Source organism: Salmo salar, chromosome 14 (assembly GCF_965601325.2).
Source record: "Salmo salar chromosome 14, fSalSal1, whole genome shotgun sequence".
Lineage (NCBI taxonomy): Eukaryota > Metazoa > Chordata > Actinopteri > Salmoniformes > Salmonidae > Salmo > Salmo salar.
This window is the reverse complement of record NC_138304.1, coordinates 44,411,469-44,431,983: the sequence shown is the minus strand read 5'-3', so window position 1 is coordinate 44,431,983 and position 20,515 is coordinate 44,411,469. Positions and strand designations below refer to the sequence as shown.

Genomic DNA, 20,515 nt, shown 5'->3' with positions numbered 1-20,515 from the left:
TTTAGCTATTGACTGCTGTGACATTTTAGTCCACATACCTGTCAACTCATATTGTATGTACATAGAGTTCTTATACATTCATATTTGAGATTGTAACTCCCCCAAAAAACGTGTTGTTACATGTAATGTAATTGTAAACCGTTTGTGTTCCTGTGTTACAGTGAAGGAGGAGTGTGGCTCAGAAGAGGAGGATGAGGAGGAGGAGGAAGAGGAGGAAGAGGAGGGGGGTAAGGATGCTCTGGTAGAAGAGATTCTCCAGCAGGGAGACACGGCGGTCATCTACCCCAAAGCTCCGGACGGCAAACAGAAAAGTGCGCCTGAGAGAGGGGTCTCAGAGAAGACCGGTAGGCTACATCACTGCACCTTTTACAACTCAACACTTATTGAGACCCTCATACAGTTGCTGTTTTTGTTTTCATCCCAAATGGCACCCTATTCCCTATGTAGTGCACTACTTTGGACCAGGGCGCATAAAAGTAGTGTACTATTTAGGGAATAGGGTGCCATTTGGGACATATTCTGAGACCCTCATAAACAAGACCCTTATAGAGCTTCTGAGTTTGAGGCACCAATATATCTTCTTTGTTTCATAGTCTATTATTTTCCCCCCTCTGTCCCAGACACGCCAGACACCCTCTCCCAACTCCTGACTTGTCCGTACTGCTCACGGGGCTACAAGCGCTGCACGGCCCTCAAGGACCACATCAAGCTACGGCACGAGAAGAGCGAGGACAACTTCAGCTGCTCCCAGTGCAGCTACACCTTCACCTACCGTACACAACTGGACTGTCATATGACCCAACACAAGAACCAACACAAGGATCCTGTACAGGTAGGCACCTGTGTGTGTGTGTATGTGTATGTGTGTGTCTGTGTCCCTGTCCCCTGTCTCTGTCCCTGTTTCGGTTTCTGTCTTTGTCCCTGTCCACGTCTCTGTTCCTGTCTCTGTCTCTGTTTCGGTTTCTGTCTCTGTCCCTGTCCCCTGTCTCTGTTCCTTTCTCGTTTTCTGTGTCGTTTTCTGTCTGTTCCTGTCTTTATTTATTTATTTATTTTTATTTCACCTTTATTTAACCAGGTAGGCTAGTTGAGAACAAGTTCTCATTTGCAACTGCGACCTGGCCAAGATAAAGCAAAGCAGTTTGACACATATAACAACACAGAGTTACACATGGAATAAACAAAACATACAGTCAATCATACAGTAGAACATGAGGTAATGAGGTCTCTGTTCCTGTCTCTGTTCCTGTCTCTGTCCATGTCCCCTGTCCCTGTCTCTGTTCCTGTCTCTGTTCCTGTCTCTGTCCCTGTCTCTGTACCTGTCTCTGTCCCTGTCTCTGTTCCTGTCTCTGTCCATGTCCCCTGTCTCTGTTCCTGTCTCTGTCCCTGTCTCTGTTCCTGTCTCTGTTTCTGTCCCTGTCTCTGTTCCTGTCTCTGTTCCTGTCTCTGTCTCTGTTCCTGTCTCTGTTCCTGTCTCTGTCTCTGTTCCTGTCTCTGTCCCTGTCTCGGTTTCTGTCTCTGTCCCTGTCCATGTCCCCTGTCTCAGTTCCTGTCTCTGTCCATGTCCCCTGTCTCAGTTCCTGTCTCTGTCCCTGTCTCTGTACCTGTCTCTGTCCCTGTCTCTGTTCCTGTCTCTGTCCATGTCCCCTGTCTCTGTTCCTGTCTCTGTCCCTGTCTCTGTTCCTGTCTCTGTTTCTGTCCCTGTCTCTGTTCCTGTCTCTGTTCCTGTCTCTGTCTCTGTTCCTGTCTCTGTCCCTGTCTCGGTTTCTGTCTCTGTCCCTGTCCATGTCCCCTGTCTCAGTTCCTGTCTCTGTCCATGTCCCCTGTCTCAGTTCCTGTCTCTGTCCCTGTCTCTGTCCCTGTCTCGGTTTCTGTCTCTGTCCATGTCCCCTGTCCCTGTCCCTGTCTCTGTCCCTGTCTCTGTCCATGTCCCCTGTCTCTGTCTCTGTCCCTGTCTCTCTTCCTGTCTCTGTTCCTGTCTCTGTCCCTGTCTTTGTTTCTGTCTCTTTCCCTGTCTCTGTTTATATCTCGGTTTCTGTCTCTGTCCCTGTCTCTGTCCCTGGCACCTGTCTCTGTTTCTGTCTCTGTGTCTGTTCCTGTTTCTGTCCCTGTCTCGGTTTCTGTCTTCGTCCTTGTCTCTGTCCCTGTATCTTCTCTGTCCCTGTACCTGTATCTTCTCTGTCCCTGTCTCTGTTTCTGTCCCTGTCTATGTCCATGTCCCTGTGGTTGGAGGACTCACAGATTTCCTGCCTTTTTTCAGCATTATTTGAATTCTCCCTTTAGCCTGTTTTTTAAATGGAGTGATTTGATGAATCTGTCTGTAATTCAAGACAAATATGTCTATTACTGCTTTACTGGGAATGAAAACACATCCTTCAGACAGTAACAAGAGTACTCTTTAGACAGGATACTGACGTTATAAAACATCCCACACACTCTCCGCTGTCTGTCTGTCCTGTCTGTCTGCCAGCGTCATGTACCCCAGACCACCACCACAACAATAACAACAGGGGGGAACAGGAAGTTCAAGTGTACTGAGTGTTCCAAGGCTTTTAAATATAAGCACCACCTGAAGGAGCATCTTCGCATCCACAGCGGTGAGTCAAATTGGCATCGCACCGGTCGCCGTGGCAACACACACACACACACACACACACACACACACACACACACACACACACACACACACACACACACACACACACACACACACACACACACACACACACACACACACGTTGTCATCATGACTCATACCCACTGGGCACAGACGTCAATTCAACGTAATTTCATTGAAATGACGTGGAAATAACATTGATTCAACCAGTGTGACCCCAGTGAGTAGTGTCTGCATGCTAAAGGGCACCCTATTCCTGACCAGAGCCCTATTGGCCCTGGTCAAAAGTAGTGCACTACATAGGGAATAGGGTACCATGGGCCCTGGTCAAAAGTAGTGCACTACATAGGGAATAGGGTGCCATTTGGGATGCAGATACTGTGACTTACCTATATTCACAGTGGTGGTCCAGATGTACTGAACTTACCCTTTTCTCCTTTGATATGTTTATAATATGCAGCTCTGTAATTTCAGTCTTGATTATGATCATTATTGAATCTGTGCTCCTGGCCAATGTGTCGTCATTCTGTTGCTATTATTACCTCAGCCTGTTTGTTAACAATAGGTTCACCTGAGTCCCAAATAGTAGCACCCTATTCTGACAGGTTCTCTGGTCAAATGTAGTGCAATATCTAGGTAATAGGATGCCCTTTGAAACATAACCTCCTAGAAATACCTTTATTTGATTACAAGAAATATACATCTCTTTCTTCGCAGGAGAGAAGCCATACGAGTGCCCCAACTGTAAGAAGCGGTTTTCCCACTCAGGGTCCTACAGTTCCCACATCAGCAGTAAGAAGTGTGTTGGCATGATGCCTGTCAACGGCAACCCCAGCCCAGTCATTAAGGTCTCCAACCAGACCCCCAGCCAGACCCAGCCGTCTGGCCCCGCCGCGGCCCCAGTCTGTGTGCTCCTCCGGGGGGAGAAGACAGACAGCAAGCCCCTGCAGGAGCAGCTCCCCCACACTCAGATCAAATCTGAGCCTGTGGACTATGAGTTCAAGCCGGTGGTGGTGGCGCCTAATGGGGCGGCGGGGACTAATGGGACGGTGTTTAACGGTGGCGTGACGCTACCCCAGGGCACGGCATTGCCTCAGGGCATGGTCCAGGCGGTGGTACTGCCCACCATGGGTCTGATGTCTCCAATCAGTATTAACCTCAGCGACCTGCAGAACATGCTTAAGGTTTGATTTGATTTAGAATTGTTATAAAAACCTACTGTGGCTTGTGAAAGTATTCACCCCCCTTGACATTTTTCCTATTTTGTTGCCTTACAACCTGGAATTAAAATAGATTTTTGGGGGGTTTGTATCATTTGATTTACACAACATGCAACTTTGAAGATGCAAAATATTTTTTATTGTGAAACAAACAACAAATAAGACAAAAAAACGGAAAACTTGACCGTGCATAACTATTCACCCCCACACAAAGTCAGTACTTTGTAGAGCCACCTTTTGCAGCAATTCCAACTACAAGTTTCTTGGGGTATCTCTATAAGCTTGGCATATCTAGCTACTGAGATTTTTGCCCATTCTTCAAGGCAAAACTGCTCCAACTCCTTCAAGTTGGATGGGTTCCACTGGTGTACAGCAATCTTTAAGTCATACCACAGATTCTCAATTGGATTGAGGTCTGGGCTTTGACTAGGCCATTCCAAGACATTTAAATGTTTCCCCTTAAACCACTCGAGTGTCGCTTTAGCAGTATGCTTAGGGTCATTGTCCTGCTGGAGGGTGAACCTCCGTCCCAGTCTCAAATCTCTGGAAGACTGAAACAGGTTTCCCTCAAGAATTTCCCTGTATTTAGCGCCATCCATCATTCCTTCAATTCTGACCAGTTTCCCAGTCCCTGCCAATGAAAAACATCCCCACAGCATGATGCTGCCACCATCATGACTTACTGTGGGGATAGTGTTCTCGGGGTGATGAGAGGTGTTGGGTTTGCGCCAGACATAGCGTTTTCCTTGACGGCCAAAAAGCTCAATTTTAGTCTCATCTGACCAGAGTACCTTCTTCCATATGTTTGGGGAGTCTCCCACATGCCTTTTGGCAAACACCAAACATGTTTGCTTATTTCTTTCTTAAAGCAATGGCTTTTCTCTGGCCACTCTTCCATAAAGCCAAGTTCTGTGGAGTGTACAGCTTAAAGTGGTCCTATGGACAGATACTCCAATCTCCACTTTGGAGCTTTGCAGCTTTATCTTTGGTCTCTTTGTTGCCTCTCTGATTAATGCCCTCCTCACCTGGTCCGTGAGTTTTGGTGGGCGGCCCTCTCTTGGCAGGTTTGTTGTGGTGCCATATTCTTTAAATTTTTTAGTAATGGATTTAATGGTGCTCCGTGGAATGTTCAAAGTTTCAGATATTTCTTTATAACCCAACCCTGATCTGTACTTCTCCATAATTTTGTCCCTGACCTGTTTGGAGAGCTCTTTGGTCTTCATGGTGCTGCTTGCTTGGTGGTGCCCCTTGCTTAGTGGTGTTGCAGACGCTGGAGCGTTTCAGAACAGGAGTATATATACTGAGATCATGTGACAGATCATGTGACACTTAGATTGCACACAGGTGGACTTTATTTAACTAATTAAATGACTTCTGAACGTAATTGTTTGAACCAGATCATATTTTGGGGCTTCATAGCAAAGGGGTGAATACAGTATGCACGCACCACTTTTCCATTTAAAATGTTGATTTTTGGGGGGGAAACAAGTAATTGTTTTCATTTCACTTCACCAATTTGGACTATTTTGTGTGTCCATTACATGAAATCCAAATAAAAATCTATTTAAATTACAGGTTGTAATGCAACAGAATTGGGAAAACGCCAAGGGGGATGAATACTTTTGCAAGGCACTGTATAAATTTGATCATTTAAAAAAACAATTCAGCCACACATATGGATACAATGCATTTTAAAAGATCTCTTTACTCAAAAATGTCACTGTTGATATGGTCCTAAACGTAGCATGTCAACAGAAAAGTTGTAAGGTGTGATGATGCAAAATGAGGATAACAACTTATATCTATTGTGGTCCTCTTATATCCAAGGTGGCCATGGATGGGAACGTGCTGCGTCAGGTGTTGGGGACGGCCAACGGGCTGGTGACCTCCAAGCAGGGGTTTGTGACACAGGCTGGCCAGCAGGTAATCTCAGCCATCAGCCTGCCTGGCTTCGTGGACCAGGACGGTACCACCAAGATCATCATTAACTACAGCCTGGAGCCAAGCCCAGCCCAGCAGCCCACCGCCCCTCAGCTCCTCAAGCAGGAGGCTCCCCCTCCCACCACCAACACCAACACTGCCAGCGCCACAAACACACAGCCAGCCTCTAAAGTAACAGAGAAACTCCCCCAGGACATCAACAAGACTGAGCCGGCCGACTCGGAGCGCGAGTCAGAGATGGAGAAAGAGATGGAGACGGAGGAGACAGAGACTGAAGCTGAGACACCAAAGGCCCAGACAGGCAAGACAAGGTGTCTACTGTGTGACAACTGTCCTGGTGATTTGGATGCACTGCACATGCTCCAGCATTGTAAACCTGCCAACGGGGAGGGAGGAGACAGCGCCCCCCTCGACCCCTCCATCGCTGCCCTCCTGGCCGAGGCAGGGATAACACCAGGCCAGCACCCTCTAAAGAATCTGCTCTCGCTCCTCAAGGCCTACTTTGCCTTAAACGCCGAGCCTACCGAGGAAGAGCTGGCCAAGATCTCTGACAATGTCAGCCTGCCCGTGGACGTGGTCAAGAAGTGGTTTGAGAAAATGCGGTCTGGTCAGATCACGGTCGGACCCCCTGGTTCCTCTCCAGATGACTCTGGACTTTCAGATTACAGCACAGAGACCCAGCTAGACCAAGATAAGAGCGGGACAGAGATAGAGGAGCAGCATGCCTCAGCCCAAACACAGGAGACATCATCTTCCCAACCTCCCAACAGTTCCCCTACCTCGATATCCCCCTCGGTCTCAGCCTCGGTCCCCTCACCACTAAACCTCTCCTCCAGCGGCCTGGTCATCGTGAAGACTGAGGTCGACTCGGAGCGCGAGGCTCAAGAACTTCCCCTGGACCTGTCCCTTCCCAAGCAGCCCCAGTCACAGCCCCAGGTCCCCCATGTCCCACAGGAGCAGCCCCTCAACCTCACCTGCCTGAAGGAGACACTCCAGGCCCAGCTCCCAGGGCTCCAGGGAACCACCAACACCATCTACGTCACCTCCTCCCCCCAAACAACCATCCCCAGCCCGGTGAACATCATGACCACCCGGCTAGTAGCCATCACCAACCAGGGCAGCGGTGTGCCCTGCCTCAGGGCCATCTCCACCGGCACCACCAAACGGACCATCCTCATCCCCCAGCTCACCTACACATACACCACTACAGCATGCAGCGGTGCCACTGGGGCCGATGCAGCCCAGGAGACCGTCAGAATCAACGGCGGCCAGGTTGGTTTGTGAAAGAGCTATTCAGAATGCATGATTATGTGCGAGACAAGACAATGTTAAGAGATAGGTAGTGTGGATAGAGTTTCCCCTATTTTTCCTGCTTCAGCTTTACTGACTAACCTGACTAACCCAGCCCTCAGGAGTCAGGCTGTATCTCCAATGGTATCCAATGGTGCACTACTTTAGGGCTCTGGTCTAAAGTAGTGCACTACATAGGGAAAAGAGTGGCATTTGGAACAGGGCTCTGGTCTAAAGTAGTGCACTACATCCCGAAAAGGGTGGCATTTGGGACTCATCCTTACTCTGCCTGTGGAAAAAAGAAAGCCGTCCTGGCTCAATAGTTTGGGCTCCCTCCAGTCTTCCCTGTTACCTAATACTACATTAGAGCTGCCGCAGCCTAGAAGACTCAGGGGGCCGTGTGTGTGTGTGTGTGTGTGTGTGTGTGTGTGTGTGTGTGTGTGTGTGTGTGTGTGTGTGTGTGTGTGTGTGTGTGTATGTGTGTGTGTGTGTGTGTGTGTGTGTGTGTGTGTGTGTGTGTGTAAGCAGAATGAATCCTCCATTGTATGTTAATATGTATGTCACAGCGTAGCATCTGTCTGAAAGGCCACGCGTGCCAGTGTCTGACGGGTGTGGCAGAGAGATCTCTCTTACTTCCTCTGGGCTTTTTACAGCTGATCTCTCCTCACATAAAGGCGTTTGATATTGGAAACACTGTGTTTAAATAAATAAATAAATAGGATTATTAGTTGTAACCTATTGTTTTTTATGGAATTCTTCTTCTTCTTCCTAATAACATGATGGTTATTATTATTGTTATTCTAAAACAATCTGTATTTTTCTCGGACAGGAGGAGAAGTCTGCCACCAGCTCAGAGGGTGTGTCGACGGTAGAGGAGCAGGGTAACTCAGACTCTTCCCCTCCGCAGAAGAAGATGCGTCGACTGCAGAGCGGGATGTACTCCTGTGACCTCTGTGACAAGATCTTCCAGAAGAGCAGCTCCCTGCTCAGGCATAAATACGAACACACAGGTAAACAATATGGCCACTGGCTGAGGATCCACTGGGTCAGGGGCCGTATATATCAAGCGTCTCAGAAAGCCTTGTGTAGACCTGCCGCTAACATGTCCTGTGTCCTGATATTGTACACATTCTGATTGAGCCCACATTTTCAGAAATATCTTTACATGTGGTATTAGAATGTGTCTCTTATCCATATTGTGACCACATTTCCTGGTTCCTTCCTGTATGCATTTTTTTTTAAAAATCTATTCTCTTCAAATAATATTTATTTATTTATTTTAAGCCACATACTGATGCCATAAGTCAATGGTGCCACCTGTCAATGATTTAGAAGGCAGAATAATTATGATTTAAATGGTTTCACTGTCCAGATCTGCCTACACTTGTTAAATATCCAGACACACTGTGTGCCTGACTACCTCCAGAGGTGGGCAGGAAGATATGATCACAATCAGATCACAATGCGTATTTTAACCATCTACACCTGTCTGAAAATGTGGGCACAATCAGAATGTGGACATGATCTGGACAAAAGATACATGTTAGAACCAGATATAAACGGGGCTATAGTTGTAATGCTGATTTAGGATCAGTTTTGCCTTTTAGATCACAATAAATAAGATTACGCGGACAGAATCCTAGATCAGCACTGCTACTCTGAGATGTTTGATACGTACAGCCCCAGGTGTGGTGGAATTATTTTTGTGTTCTTTTTTAATGAGAGCTGCGCTCAGCCTTATACCACTCCTTCTCATCAGCACTATGAGACATTACTTCACCTGCGTGATATGAATGGGGATAACATTGACAGCCATTTAAAAGACCAAGGGCTCTATTCAATCCGTATCGTGGAAATAGGTTCAGCGTGATTGAAATTCGAAAGCAATGTTCCTGCATTAGCGGAGACGGCATTCATGGTAAACCAAGGGGCAGGCAACTAGATTCAGCCTCAGGACGATTTTTTATCAGAGTGGAGAGTTGGGGGGCCGGAACATAATTATAATAATTTGTACAGTGCAAATTGACCACAACTAAGCCCAGAAAGATAATGTATTTTAAAATAACAATCATTAAATATCTTCATTACATTGAGACACGATCACATCTTTTTTCTTCTTCTTGGGAATACTTGGTGAACAGGTTTTCTAAATGAAACCATTTTTTTGCTGAATTCCTGGTGATTTTTGTATTTTTTGACCAAAAACTAGATATAGATTATTTTTGGGGGGGCACACAAAAAATTTGCCTGCCAGTTTTGGTCCACGGGCCGTCTGTTGCCGACCCTTGCGGTAAATGCTGAATATGTTGGCTCAATCGGAAATTACTTTGAATAGAACCCTATAGTTTGTGACTACCTACTGCTTTCGTTATGGAGAACCCAGGCAGCTTCTTCCCTGAATTTGGCATAACAGCCTAATATCGCCCTCTTAAACCGCCAAATGTCCTCTTAAACCGCCTAATGTCCTCTTAAACATCCTAATGTCCCCATAAACACCTAATGTCCCCATAAACACCTAATGTCCTCTTAAAGCGCCTAATGTCCCCATAAACACCTAATGTCCTCTTAAACCGCCTAATGTCCCCATAAACACCTAATGTCCTCTTAAACCGCCTAATGTCCCCATAAACACCTAATGTCCTCTTGAAACCACGTTAATTATTGCTTATGAGATGTGTGTGGCCACTGGCTCAACCCCCTTTGACAAGATTTGGCGTTAATCGCTCTGGATTGTGTCCTAAATGGCAACCTATTCCCTATATAGTGCACTTCTTTCGACCAGAGCCCTATAAGAAATACAGTGCAATTTGGGATGCACATCTGGCCTGGCTTAGGACAAGCAGGCAGAGTCCAAATTATTTCAGAAAGGGGCTAGAGCGGTGCTTAATGGCCCGTTGTATGGGCCCAGTTGATCTTCGTCCCAAATGGCACCCTATTCCCTTTATAGTGAACTACTTTTGATGAGGGCCCATAGGGCAATGGTCTAAAGTAGTGCACTATGTAGGGAATAGGGTGCCATAGGGCACTGGTCAAAAGTAGTGCACTATATAGGGAATAGGGTGCCTTCTGGGATGAAACGCCCTCATCCCTCCTTCCTGGGTTCAATGAGACCCAGGTCCAGAAGAATGTATCAGCATCAGGCAGCTAGTTTGATCTCCATCTCCCCAAATGATGTTTGTTTATTTTACTGAAATATTTTACCATTGTAACAGACCTGCTAGAATCCTTTTAGGGGAGTTTTTTGGAGTGTTTTATGTATTTGTGAGAATTTTTGTTATGATATTGTTTTCATAACAAGTGCAGTTTGTTTCACAGTTAGGAAGTCTGCAGGCAGGTCAGTGTAATGTAGAGTGTAGGAAGTGACACCAGGCAGGAAGTCTGCAGGCAGGTCAGTGTAATGTAGATTGTAGGAAGTGATACCAGGCAGGAGGCTGCAGGCAGGTCAGTGTAATGTAGATTGTAGGAAGTGATAGCAGGCAGGAGGCTGCAGGCAGGTCAGTGTAATGTAGATTGTAGGAAGTGACACCAGGCAGGAAGTCTGCAGGCAGGTCAGTGTAATGTAGATTGTAGGAAGTGACACCAGGCAGGAAGTCTGCAGGCAGGTCAGTGTAATGTAGATTGTAGGAAGTGATAGCAGGCAGGAAGGCTGCAGGCAGGTCAGTGTAATGTAGATTGTAGGAAGTGACACCAGGCAGGAAGGCTGCAGGCAGGTCAGTGTAATGTAGATTGTAGGAAGTGATAGCAGGCAGGAGGCTGCAGGCAGGTCAGTGTAATGTAGATTGTAGGAAGTGACACCAGGCAGGAAGGCTGCAGGCAGGTCAGTGTAATGTAGATTGTAGGAAGTGATAGCAGGCAGGAAGGCTGCAGGCAGGTCAGTGTAATGTAGAGTGTAGGAAGTGATAGCAGGCAGGAAGTCTGCAGGCAGGTCAGTGTAATGTAGATTGTAGGAAGTGATAGCAGGCAGGAAGGCTGCAGGCAGGTCAGTGTAATGTAGAGTGTAGGAAGTGATAGCAGGCAGGAAGTCTGCAGGCAGGTCAGTGTAATGTAGAGTGTAGGAAGTGATAGCAGGCAGGAAGTCTGCAGGCAGGTCAGTGTAATGTAGAGTGTAGGAAGTGATAGCAGGCAGGAAGGCTGCAGGCAGGTCAGTGTAATGTAGAGTGTAGGAAGTGATAGCAGGCAGGAAGGCTGCAGGCAGGTCAGTGTAATGTAGAGTGTAGGAAGTGATAGCAGGCAGGAAGGCTGCAGGCAGGTCAGTGTAATGTAGAGTGTAGGAAGTGATAGCAGGCAGGAAGGCTGCAGGCAGGTCAGTGTAATGTAGAGTGTAGGAAGTGATAGCAGGCAGGAAGGCTGCAGGCAGGTCAGTGTAATGTAGAGTGTAGGAAGTGATAGCAGGCAGGAAGGCTGCAGGCAGGTCAGTGTAATGTAGAGTGTAGGAAGTGACACCAGGGAGGCTGCCTAGATGCAGAACTAATGTAATGGTAAAAGCAGTTCACACACACAGTGCAAATCAAGAGTAATGGGTTTCAGATCGATTTCTGTTGTAATTTCTGGATGAGTTTGAAATAGATTGAAACACTGAACCCTGGTGTGTTTCTGTTTTCAGGAAAACGGCCACATGAGTGCGGCATCTGCGACAAAGCCTTCAAACACAAGCACCACTTGATAGAACACACGCGGCTGCACTCCGGAGAGAAGCCCTACCGCTGTGACAAGTGTGGCAAGTGTTTCTCCCACTCTGGCTCCTACAGCCAGCACATGAACCACCGATACTCCTACTGCAAGAAGGAGCCCCAGGGAGGGCGGCAAGGGGGACGTCAGCTCGGGATGAGCCCCGAAATGAGTCCCCAAACAGAAGAGCAGCAGTCAGACAGCCGACCCACCTCCCCACCTTCCCAACTGGACTCAGATGAGAGGGAGAGTGAGGAGGAGTTGGAGGAAGAGGAGGGCATTGCGGCCATGAGCATGGACGACATACGGGTGGTGCAAGTGGGTGAGGATGATGAGGAGAGTGAGATATACGAGGTGGAGGAGTTTGGGGAGGAGAGGCAAGAGGAGGAGAAAGGGAGCAGAGAGGAAGAGGAGGAGGAAGAGATCAGAGAGGAAGAGGAGGGGGAGGAAGAGAGTAGAGAGGAAGAGGAGGGGGTAGAGCAGAAGCAGGTATGTGAAGAAAAGCAGGAAGAGGAAGGGAGGAGAGAGGAGGAGGCACACCAGGAGGAGGAAGAGAGGAGAGAGGAGGAGGCAGACCAGGAGGAGGTGGAGGAAAAGGAAGGGAGGAGAGAGGAGGAGGAGGTTTGTAAAGAGGAGTCTCTTCAGCAGGATGATGTGTGTGAGGAAGAGGAGGTGATGGAGGTACAGGTGATGGGAGGTGTAGAGGAGGAAGGGGAGGAGGAAGGAGTGGCAGAGAAGGAAACCTTTGTAACAGAGGAAGCTATGGAAACGGAGGACAAAGAACCGCATGTGGACAAGGAGGACATCTCGGCAGAGGGGTTGGAAAACGGACAGAAAGAAACAGAGGAAGACACGATGAACGGTGAATGAAGAAAATACATTCTCTGACAAAAAATGGAAATCCTAGGTGTCAAATAGCAGGAGAGGAAAATCTTGTGTTGTTGTCAAAAGAAGAAATAAAACAAACATGCTGCCGTGTTGATGCTGTGGTCCTCTACTGTGTTGAAACCCAGGTGTGCCTGAGATAGACTAAAAAGAAGGGACTTTTTCTCCTGAAAAAAAAAATCGGTGTTACCTTGTTTATAGAAGTATTATAATTTTTTTTATAAAAGTTACAGCTGACCTTTCAATTATTTTGTTACTGAGAGTGAGACATCTGATCCCAGGTCATTTCTGTTTGTCAGTGTTATTTTTGACTAATTTTGCCACTCTTGTTTTAACCTTTTAACCTGTACAGTTGAAAAAACATTTCTATACATTTTTATTGCCAATGATGATGTTTGCTAAAATCAGTATTTTATTGAGTTGTAAAAAAAAATCTAAAAAAAAAATGCACTACAGTAATCCTGGTTTACCTATGGATACGACATGCCTCATGTGTTGTCCACCCTTCAGTATTATTATGTTCACACTAGCTGTACATCCTCTTCATGTTAGATAACGTTAGCATAGCATTTTGTTTTCAGTTGGTTTGTTAACATTAAGAAGAAAAGAGGATTCTGGGGGTATGGGTGGGAGGGGTTAGCCTGGTATGGGAGGTGTTAGCCTGAGTGCCAGTATGTTAGTGCTATCATGTCAACTCCTCGTCACTCACTGTCATGTTTGGCTTGACAAGGACGGGACGGGGGGGGGGGGGGGGGGGTTGATGTGATATCTGTCTGACATCATAACCAAACTGTCCTATCAGGGAAAAGTTGCGTGACAACCTCAAAGCCAGCATTCTTAACCATGCTTGTCCTTGTTTGTGTCCCAATAATCTATCCTTCCTCCTGAAGGGTGAACTTGTTCACTGATCCCCATAAATCTAAAAACATTGGATTGGTGGAGACATGGGCTAGCTAGACTATAGAATTTTCCACAATATTTCTTACACCAGTCATTTCCTTTCAAAGTCCTTGAATTGAAGTTATCAAGTGCACACTTTTAGAGAAAGGAGAGATTATTGGGATGTAACCCTAGTTATCAGTTGGTTTGGTTAGTTTTTAATCAGTGACCATCAGTGTCATAGGGTCATATGAAGCAGGAGGGGTGTAGATATGTGCTCTATCCAGCCCCAATGTCTCCAGCCTTATGCAAGACCAGACCTGTGTGCTGTAAGTGCCATTGAACAGTGTTCTTGTTACCCAATGGATGTAGTCAGTATGTATTCTCTGCGCAAGGCCCATATTGATTAATGTTTGTTTACTTGCTTGGACTCATTTTCACTTGTGAAGTTGGATTTTCGTCCCAAATGGCACCCTTCAGTATTCCCTTTATAGTGCACTATAGGGCTCTGGTTAAAAGTAGTACAGTAGGGAATACAAGACGATAGCATGAATAAGGACTCCTTCGTGTGTGCGTGAACAAAGAGGAACAAAGAGAGAATAGGACGAATATGAAAGGTTTTTACAGTATTTAAGGGGATTTTCCTGTGTTGGAGCATCAAACATTATTAGATGAGTGCACTTGTTTTAATGGTGGCAAGCTAACCCGCACTTCAGGTAACAAACGTTAGTGAATGTGGTCCCTGTGTTTTAAGTGTTTCAGTGTTACAGAATTATTTTACAGTGTTACAGAATTATTTTCAGTTTGGTTTTTAGTTTTTATATGTGTGTGTCCTGTGTATGTTTTCAACAATGGCAGTATTAGAAACCTTTTCCATGAGGAAATCGTACCTGTTTAGTTTTTAGAGGACTTTTTATATTTACGTGTCTTATTTTTCTATTTCTTTATGCTTATTTATTACACACATTGTAGTGTACAATAGTGTAGTGTGAATTGATACAATAATATATTTTAGTATGAAAAAATGATTTGAAGGTCATTGAATCCAGAATAGGAAGTGGCGCTCTGGGGGTTATGAAGTTTGTTTTGAAAAAGTATTATGTTAACATGAAAAGACGAAGGCATAAATGAAGAGAGAAACGGAAAGCGTTTCATCATCAGGCTCGCTGGTTAGACTGACCTGTTCTTACTGTGATATGAAGCTACTGAAAACTAACTGTGTGACTAAAACGCATGAGTCCTTGCTGTTGTAATGAAGGATTGATCTCGTTATGAAGATGTACCTAACTCCTATTTTTTTTTTCAAAGCCAAAATTAGATTCTCATACCCTTTGTCGTTCTGTTTTGTGCCAATTTGTTACGTTGTACTGTTATATGTCAGAGGCTACAATTTGTTTTATACATTTCCCGTTTAATCCACTCTGTTTTTATAGTTGTTTTATTTTTTTTTAGATTTGCTCAATTTTTTTATGACTTCCCATCACAATAAAATACAAGAAAGCATTTCTAAGATCGGGTGAACTTACTTTTTTTTTAATGTAAATATAAAACCGTTTAATTCCTCAACTGTATTGTTTGGTTGCCTTTTAGTTCCTAGTGGGAGTCCGGAGACACTAGTTAATGTATTGATGCTTGTTGTTAGTCGATATATATGGTTGACTGTATTTCCTAATCTGTTCTGCCAGTTATATTTCCGGTCTAAAGGTGATCTATGAAGGAGATTACAGTTCTGACACTGAGCCAGTTTGTGGAGTCCAGTGCCTCCTAGGAAATGTCAAGTACATTTTCATTTAAGAGCAACTGAACTTAATAAGCAACTTCTCCATTTGAACACAGCCTACGTGGCATCGATATGATTCAGAAACATGTATTCTACTGTCAACATGGACTACAAAGTGTAAATAGGATAATTTTTGGTCATAAAGTAATTCCTGCCAAAACTGAGATTTGCAAGATATTTAGGGGGAAAAAGTATGTCACGGAAAGAAGGGTACTGTAACAGTTTTCCTCGGGCTGGGTTTATTTCAGGCCTGCCCACATGTCCACAGCTAGCAGCACCCAGCTAATCATCAATTCAGAGTAGCTGCACGAGACCCAATTGTAATTCATATGCACGCCTATGGTCATCCCTATGGGGCTAGTTAAAGACCATCAGTAAATGACACAATGTACATGGGACAATATTTTAAAATGTCAATATGTCTAACTTTCAATGACTTAAAAACCTCACACCAACTATAAATTGTAGAAATGAATTTACAAATATTGAAATAATTTAATGAGACAACTAAAATGTGTGCAACATGAAAATATTGTCCCATTTACATTGTGTAATTTATTGACGGTCCCTAACTAGCCCCAGAGATAGGCTATCCAAAGTCAAACCAACTTTTCCACGGTCGCACACCGGCCCGGCTGAAGCTAATTGGTGAAAGAAGTTGGCTAGCTTCCTACAGTAGCTTGTCCAGGCTACTTCCAGACACAATAACTGGTTAGACTGTTTCAAGTTATCTAGAAGGGTGAGTGACTGTAACTGTGTGCTGTTTTGGCAGTGTGAAAATACAAACGCTTCCCACGTTTGAACACACAAGAGACACACACATAAAAGCACGCCTCCAAAACACAAATCTTATTATCAGTCACATTTCCTAATCAGGAGAATTTAAACCGATGCTAAATCAGGAAGTTCAGCCCCCCTTAAATGGGAAAAACACACACCAGCAGAATATAAAATCAAACTGATTTAAACACACACACTATAATCCCATTATTACTTTACATTTAACCCAGACTCTAACCCTTTACTCATGCAGTTGAGGAAAATAGTAAGTAACTATACGGTGATGTAGTGGAGGTGAGTCGGACTCACATTCGCGATGATCGGACTTGCATTGCCCTGCCTGCGGCTTCAAATCAATGTCACCCTTGGCCCAAAGGGTAAATTGCCTCTTGGCCTAGTGGTTAAGACGTTGGTTTCCCAAGCAGGAGAGTGGGGTTAGGTATGGGTGCTGTAATCATTCATAGGAGCTGTTATCCAAACTGACTGCAATAACTCACACGTTTAATGTCCAGTTAGCATGACTCAGCATACAGTATATGAAATCTAATTTATTTGTCACATGCCCCGAATACAACAAGTGTAGAAATGCTTACTTACAAGCCCTTACCTAACAATGCAGTTTTAAGAAAATAGAGTTAAGAAACTATTTACTAAATCATCCAAAGAAAAAGGGGGAAAGAAAGTTACACAATAAAATAACAACAATGAGGCTATATACAGGGTGTACTGAGTCAATGTGCGGGGGTACAGGTTAGTCAAGGTAATTTGTATATGTAGGTGAATAGACAATAAACAGCGAGTAGCAACAGTGTAAAAACAAAGGGGCGGGGGTGTCAATGCAAATAGTCCGGGTGGTCATTTGATTCATTGTTCAGCAGTCTTATGGCTTTGGGTTAGAAGCTGTTAAGGAGCCTTTTGGACCTAGACTTGGCGCTCCGGTACCGCTTGCAGTGCGGTAGCAGAGAGAACAGTCTATGACTTGGGTGACTGGAGTCTTTGACAATTTTTTGGTCCTTCCTCTGACAACGCCTGGTATAGTGGTCCTGGATGGCAGGAAGCTTGGCCCCAGTGATGTACTGGGTCGTACGCACTACCCTTTGTAGTGCCTTACGTCGGATGCCGAGCAGTTGCCATACCAGGCGGTGATGCAACCGGTCAAGATGCTTTCGATGGAGCAGCTGTAGAACTTTTTGAGGATCTGGGGACCCATGGCAAATCTTTTCAGTCTCCTGAGGGGGAAAAGACGGTGTCGTGCCCTCTTCATGACTTTCTTGGTATGTTTGGACCTTGATATTTTGTTAGTGATGTGGACACCAAGGAACTTGAAGCTCTCGCTCCGCTCCACTACAGCCGTGTCGATGTGAATGGGGGCGTGTGCGGCCCTCCTTTTCCTGTAGTCCACGATCATCTCCTTTGTCTTGCTCACGTTGAGGGAGAGGTTGTTGTCCTGGCACCACACTGCTAGATCTCTGACCTCCTCCTTATAGGATGTCTCATCATTGTTGGTGATCAGGCCTACCACTGTTGTGTCGTCAGAAAACCTAATGATGGTGTTGGAGTCATGCTTGGCCATGCAGTCGTGGGTGAACAGGGAGTACAGGAGGGAACTAAGCACGCACCCCCGTGTTGAGGATCAGCATGGCAGATGTGTTGTTGCCTACCCTTACCACCTGTGGAAAGCCCATCAGAAAGTCCAGGTCCTTAGCTTAGTGATTAGCTTTGTGGGCGCTATGGTGTTGAACTCTGAGCTGTAGTCAATGAATAGCATTCTCACATAGGTGTTCCTTTTGTCCAGGTGGGAAAGGGCAGTGTGGAGTACGATTGAGATGAAGTAATCTGTTGATCTGTTTGGGTGGTATGCGAATTGGAGTGGTTCTAGGGTTTCTGGGATGATGGTGTTGATGTAAGCAATGACCAGCCTTTCGAAGCACTTCATGGCTACCGACGTGTACTACGTGGCATTACCTTCGCTTTCTTGGGCACAGGGACTATGGTGGTCTGCTTAAAACATGTAGGTATTACAGACTCGGTCAGGGAGATGTTGAAAACTTCAGTGAAGCCACTTGCCAGCTGGCCAGAGGATGCTCTGAGTTCACGTCCTGGTAATCCATCTGGCCCCGCGGCCTTGTGAATGTTGACCTGTTTGAAGGTCTTGCTCACATTGGCTATGGAGAGCGTGATCACACAGTTGTCCAGAACAGCTGGTGCTCTCATGCATCCTTCAGTGTTGCTTGCCTCGAAGCGAGCATAAAAGGCATTTAGCCCGTCTGGTAGGCTCGCATCACTGGGAAGCTCACGGCTGGATTTCCGTTTGTAGTCCGTAATAGTTTGCAAGCCCTGACACATCCGATGAGCATCAGAGCTGGTGTAGTAGGATTCAATCTTTGTCCTCTATTGATGCTTTGCCTGTTTGATGGTTCATCTGAGGGCATAGCGGGATTTCTTGTAAGCGTCCAGATTAGTGTCCCCCTCTGTTAAAGCGGCAGCTCTAGCCTTTAGCTTGGTGCGGATGTTGCCTGTAATCCATGGCTTCTAGTTGGGATATGTAAGCACAGTCACTGTGGGGATGACGTCGTCGATGCACTTATTGATGAAGCCAATGACTGAGGTGGTATACTTCTCAATGCTATTGAATGCATCCCAGAACATATTCCAGTCTGTGCTAGCAAAACAGTCCTGTAGCGTAGCATCCGCGTCAGCTGACCGCTTCCGTATTGAGCGAGTCCTGCTTTAGTTTTAGCTTGTAATCAGGAATCGGGAGGATAAAATTATGGTCAGATTTTCCATATACGGCACAGTAACGTTGATGTCCAGTTAGCATGACTCAGCATACAGGTTATACGGTACCGTAACGTTGATGTCCAGTTAGCATGACTCAGCATACAGGCTATACGGCACAGTAACGTTGATGTCCAGTTAACATGACTCAGCATACAGGTTATACGGTACCGTAACGTTGATGTCCAGTTAGCATGACTCAGCATACAGGTTATACGGCACCGTAACGTTGATGTCCAGTTAGCATGACTCAGCATACAGTAACGTGTTATCAACCAGTTCATTCAAAAGGTGCACGGTAACAGTTGAATAAAATGAGAAAAAAAAGAAGAAATAAAGATAGCGAAAGCTTTTTAAAGACGTAAAGTTTATAAAAGAGCAGTGTTAGAGAATGTTTCACTTTACAGAAACTCCCCTGTGTGTATCAGAGTACGATCACACACACACTTACACATGTGAACACATGATGACTGATATGTTTATCTAATAACATGTCCATCCATCAACACAAGGCAAAGGTCGTTCAGGTTACGGTTCTTGATACTGCAATTTCATTATACGAGTTTTTTGATGAGAGAGAGCACATTTCTTCCTGACCTTTGTGATGGAAAATAGGATTATAAATAATTTATAGACTTTCATACCAAATAAATAGAATGGAATCTCTTGAAATAATAACACATATTATTATTAAATAGGCATGTCTATGTTCTGTTTGCTGTGTCACATGGTTATCACAGGACCATAAAAATCTGATAAAATAATCATGAGGTGAATCAGTTTGATTTATCACCTTGTTGTTTGGCTACATATCTGTACACACACACACACACACACACACACACACACACACACACACACACACACACACACACACACACACACACACACACACACACACACACACCCGACACAAACTAGTGCTAACATCAGCAACGTGCACACATTCACACCATTATCCATCAACACAAGACAAAGGTCTTTCAGCTGTTGCTTGTTGATACCGTATACCACTATATGGCTTATTGCTGAGAGAGCACATTTCTGTTTTACTTTGTTAATGGAAAATATTTGATTGTAAATAATTAATGCACTTCCAAACCTAATGATTAGAATGCTATATTATAAATTAAAACCTACTTACTTAGGCCCATCGCCAATTGGGGAGCATCAGCTGTCATAGGCGTTGTAAGGGACAGACCAAGGCACAGCGGGTATAGTGCTCTTTTATTAATGAGTAAAGTGAACACTTAAACAAAAACTAACAAAATGACAAAACGACAGTTACGTAAGGTACTAAGACTATACGAAAAAAATAACCACCCACAAACCCAAAGGAAAAAACAGGCTGCCTAAGTATGGCTTCCAATCAGAGACGACGAAAGACACCTGCCTCTGATTGGAAACCATACTCGGCCACACATAGAAAATGAACATAGAAAACAAAAACTAGAACATATCCCCTGGAAGCAAACAAACCCCAAAACACACAGAAACAACACCCCCTGACACGCCCTGACCATACTACAATGACAAATGACCCCTATACTGGTCAGGACGTGACAGTACCCCCCCCCCCCTCCCCCAAAAGGTGCAGACCCCGACGGCACCTCAAAAACAAAAAAAACACAAAACCAACCCCAAACCTAAAGGAAGGGAAGGGAGGATGGCCACCGTCAA

General features: G+C 45.2%; 1 protein-coding gene across 2 annotated transcripts in view; it reads left to right on the top strand.

Moving 5' to 3' along the window:
- The window catches only part of LOC106569569 (zinc finger E-box-binding homeobox 1), a 112,904-nt gene extending 97,897 nt beyond the window's left edge, over window positions 1-15,007 (top strand). For both annotated transcript variants that reach the window (XM_014141050.3, XM_014141051.3), the window contains exons 3-9: window positions 162-344; window positions 621-832; window positions 2,468-2,594; window positions 3,332-3,798; window positions 5,662-7,047; window positions 7,895-8,075; window positions 11,669-15,007. In XM_014141050.3, the coding sequence (XP_013996525.1) occupies window positions 162-344; window positions 621-832; window positions 2,468-2,594; window positions 3,332-3,798; window positions 5,662-7,047; window positions 7,895-8,075; window positions 11,669-12,603 (3,491 nt within the window). In that variant the 3' untranslated portion in view covers window positions 12,604-15,007. The remainder of the gene's footprint in view (window positions 1-161; window positions 345-620; window positions 833-2,467; window positions 2,595-3,331; window positions 3,799-5,661; window positions 7,048-7,894; window positions 8,076-11,668) is intronic.
- Window positions 15,008-20,515: the final 5,508 nt, after the last annotated feature.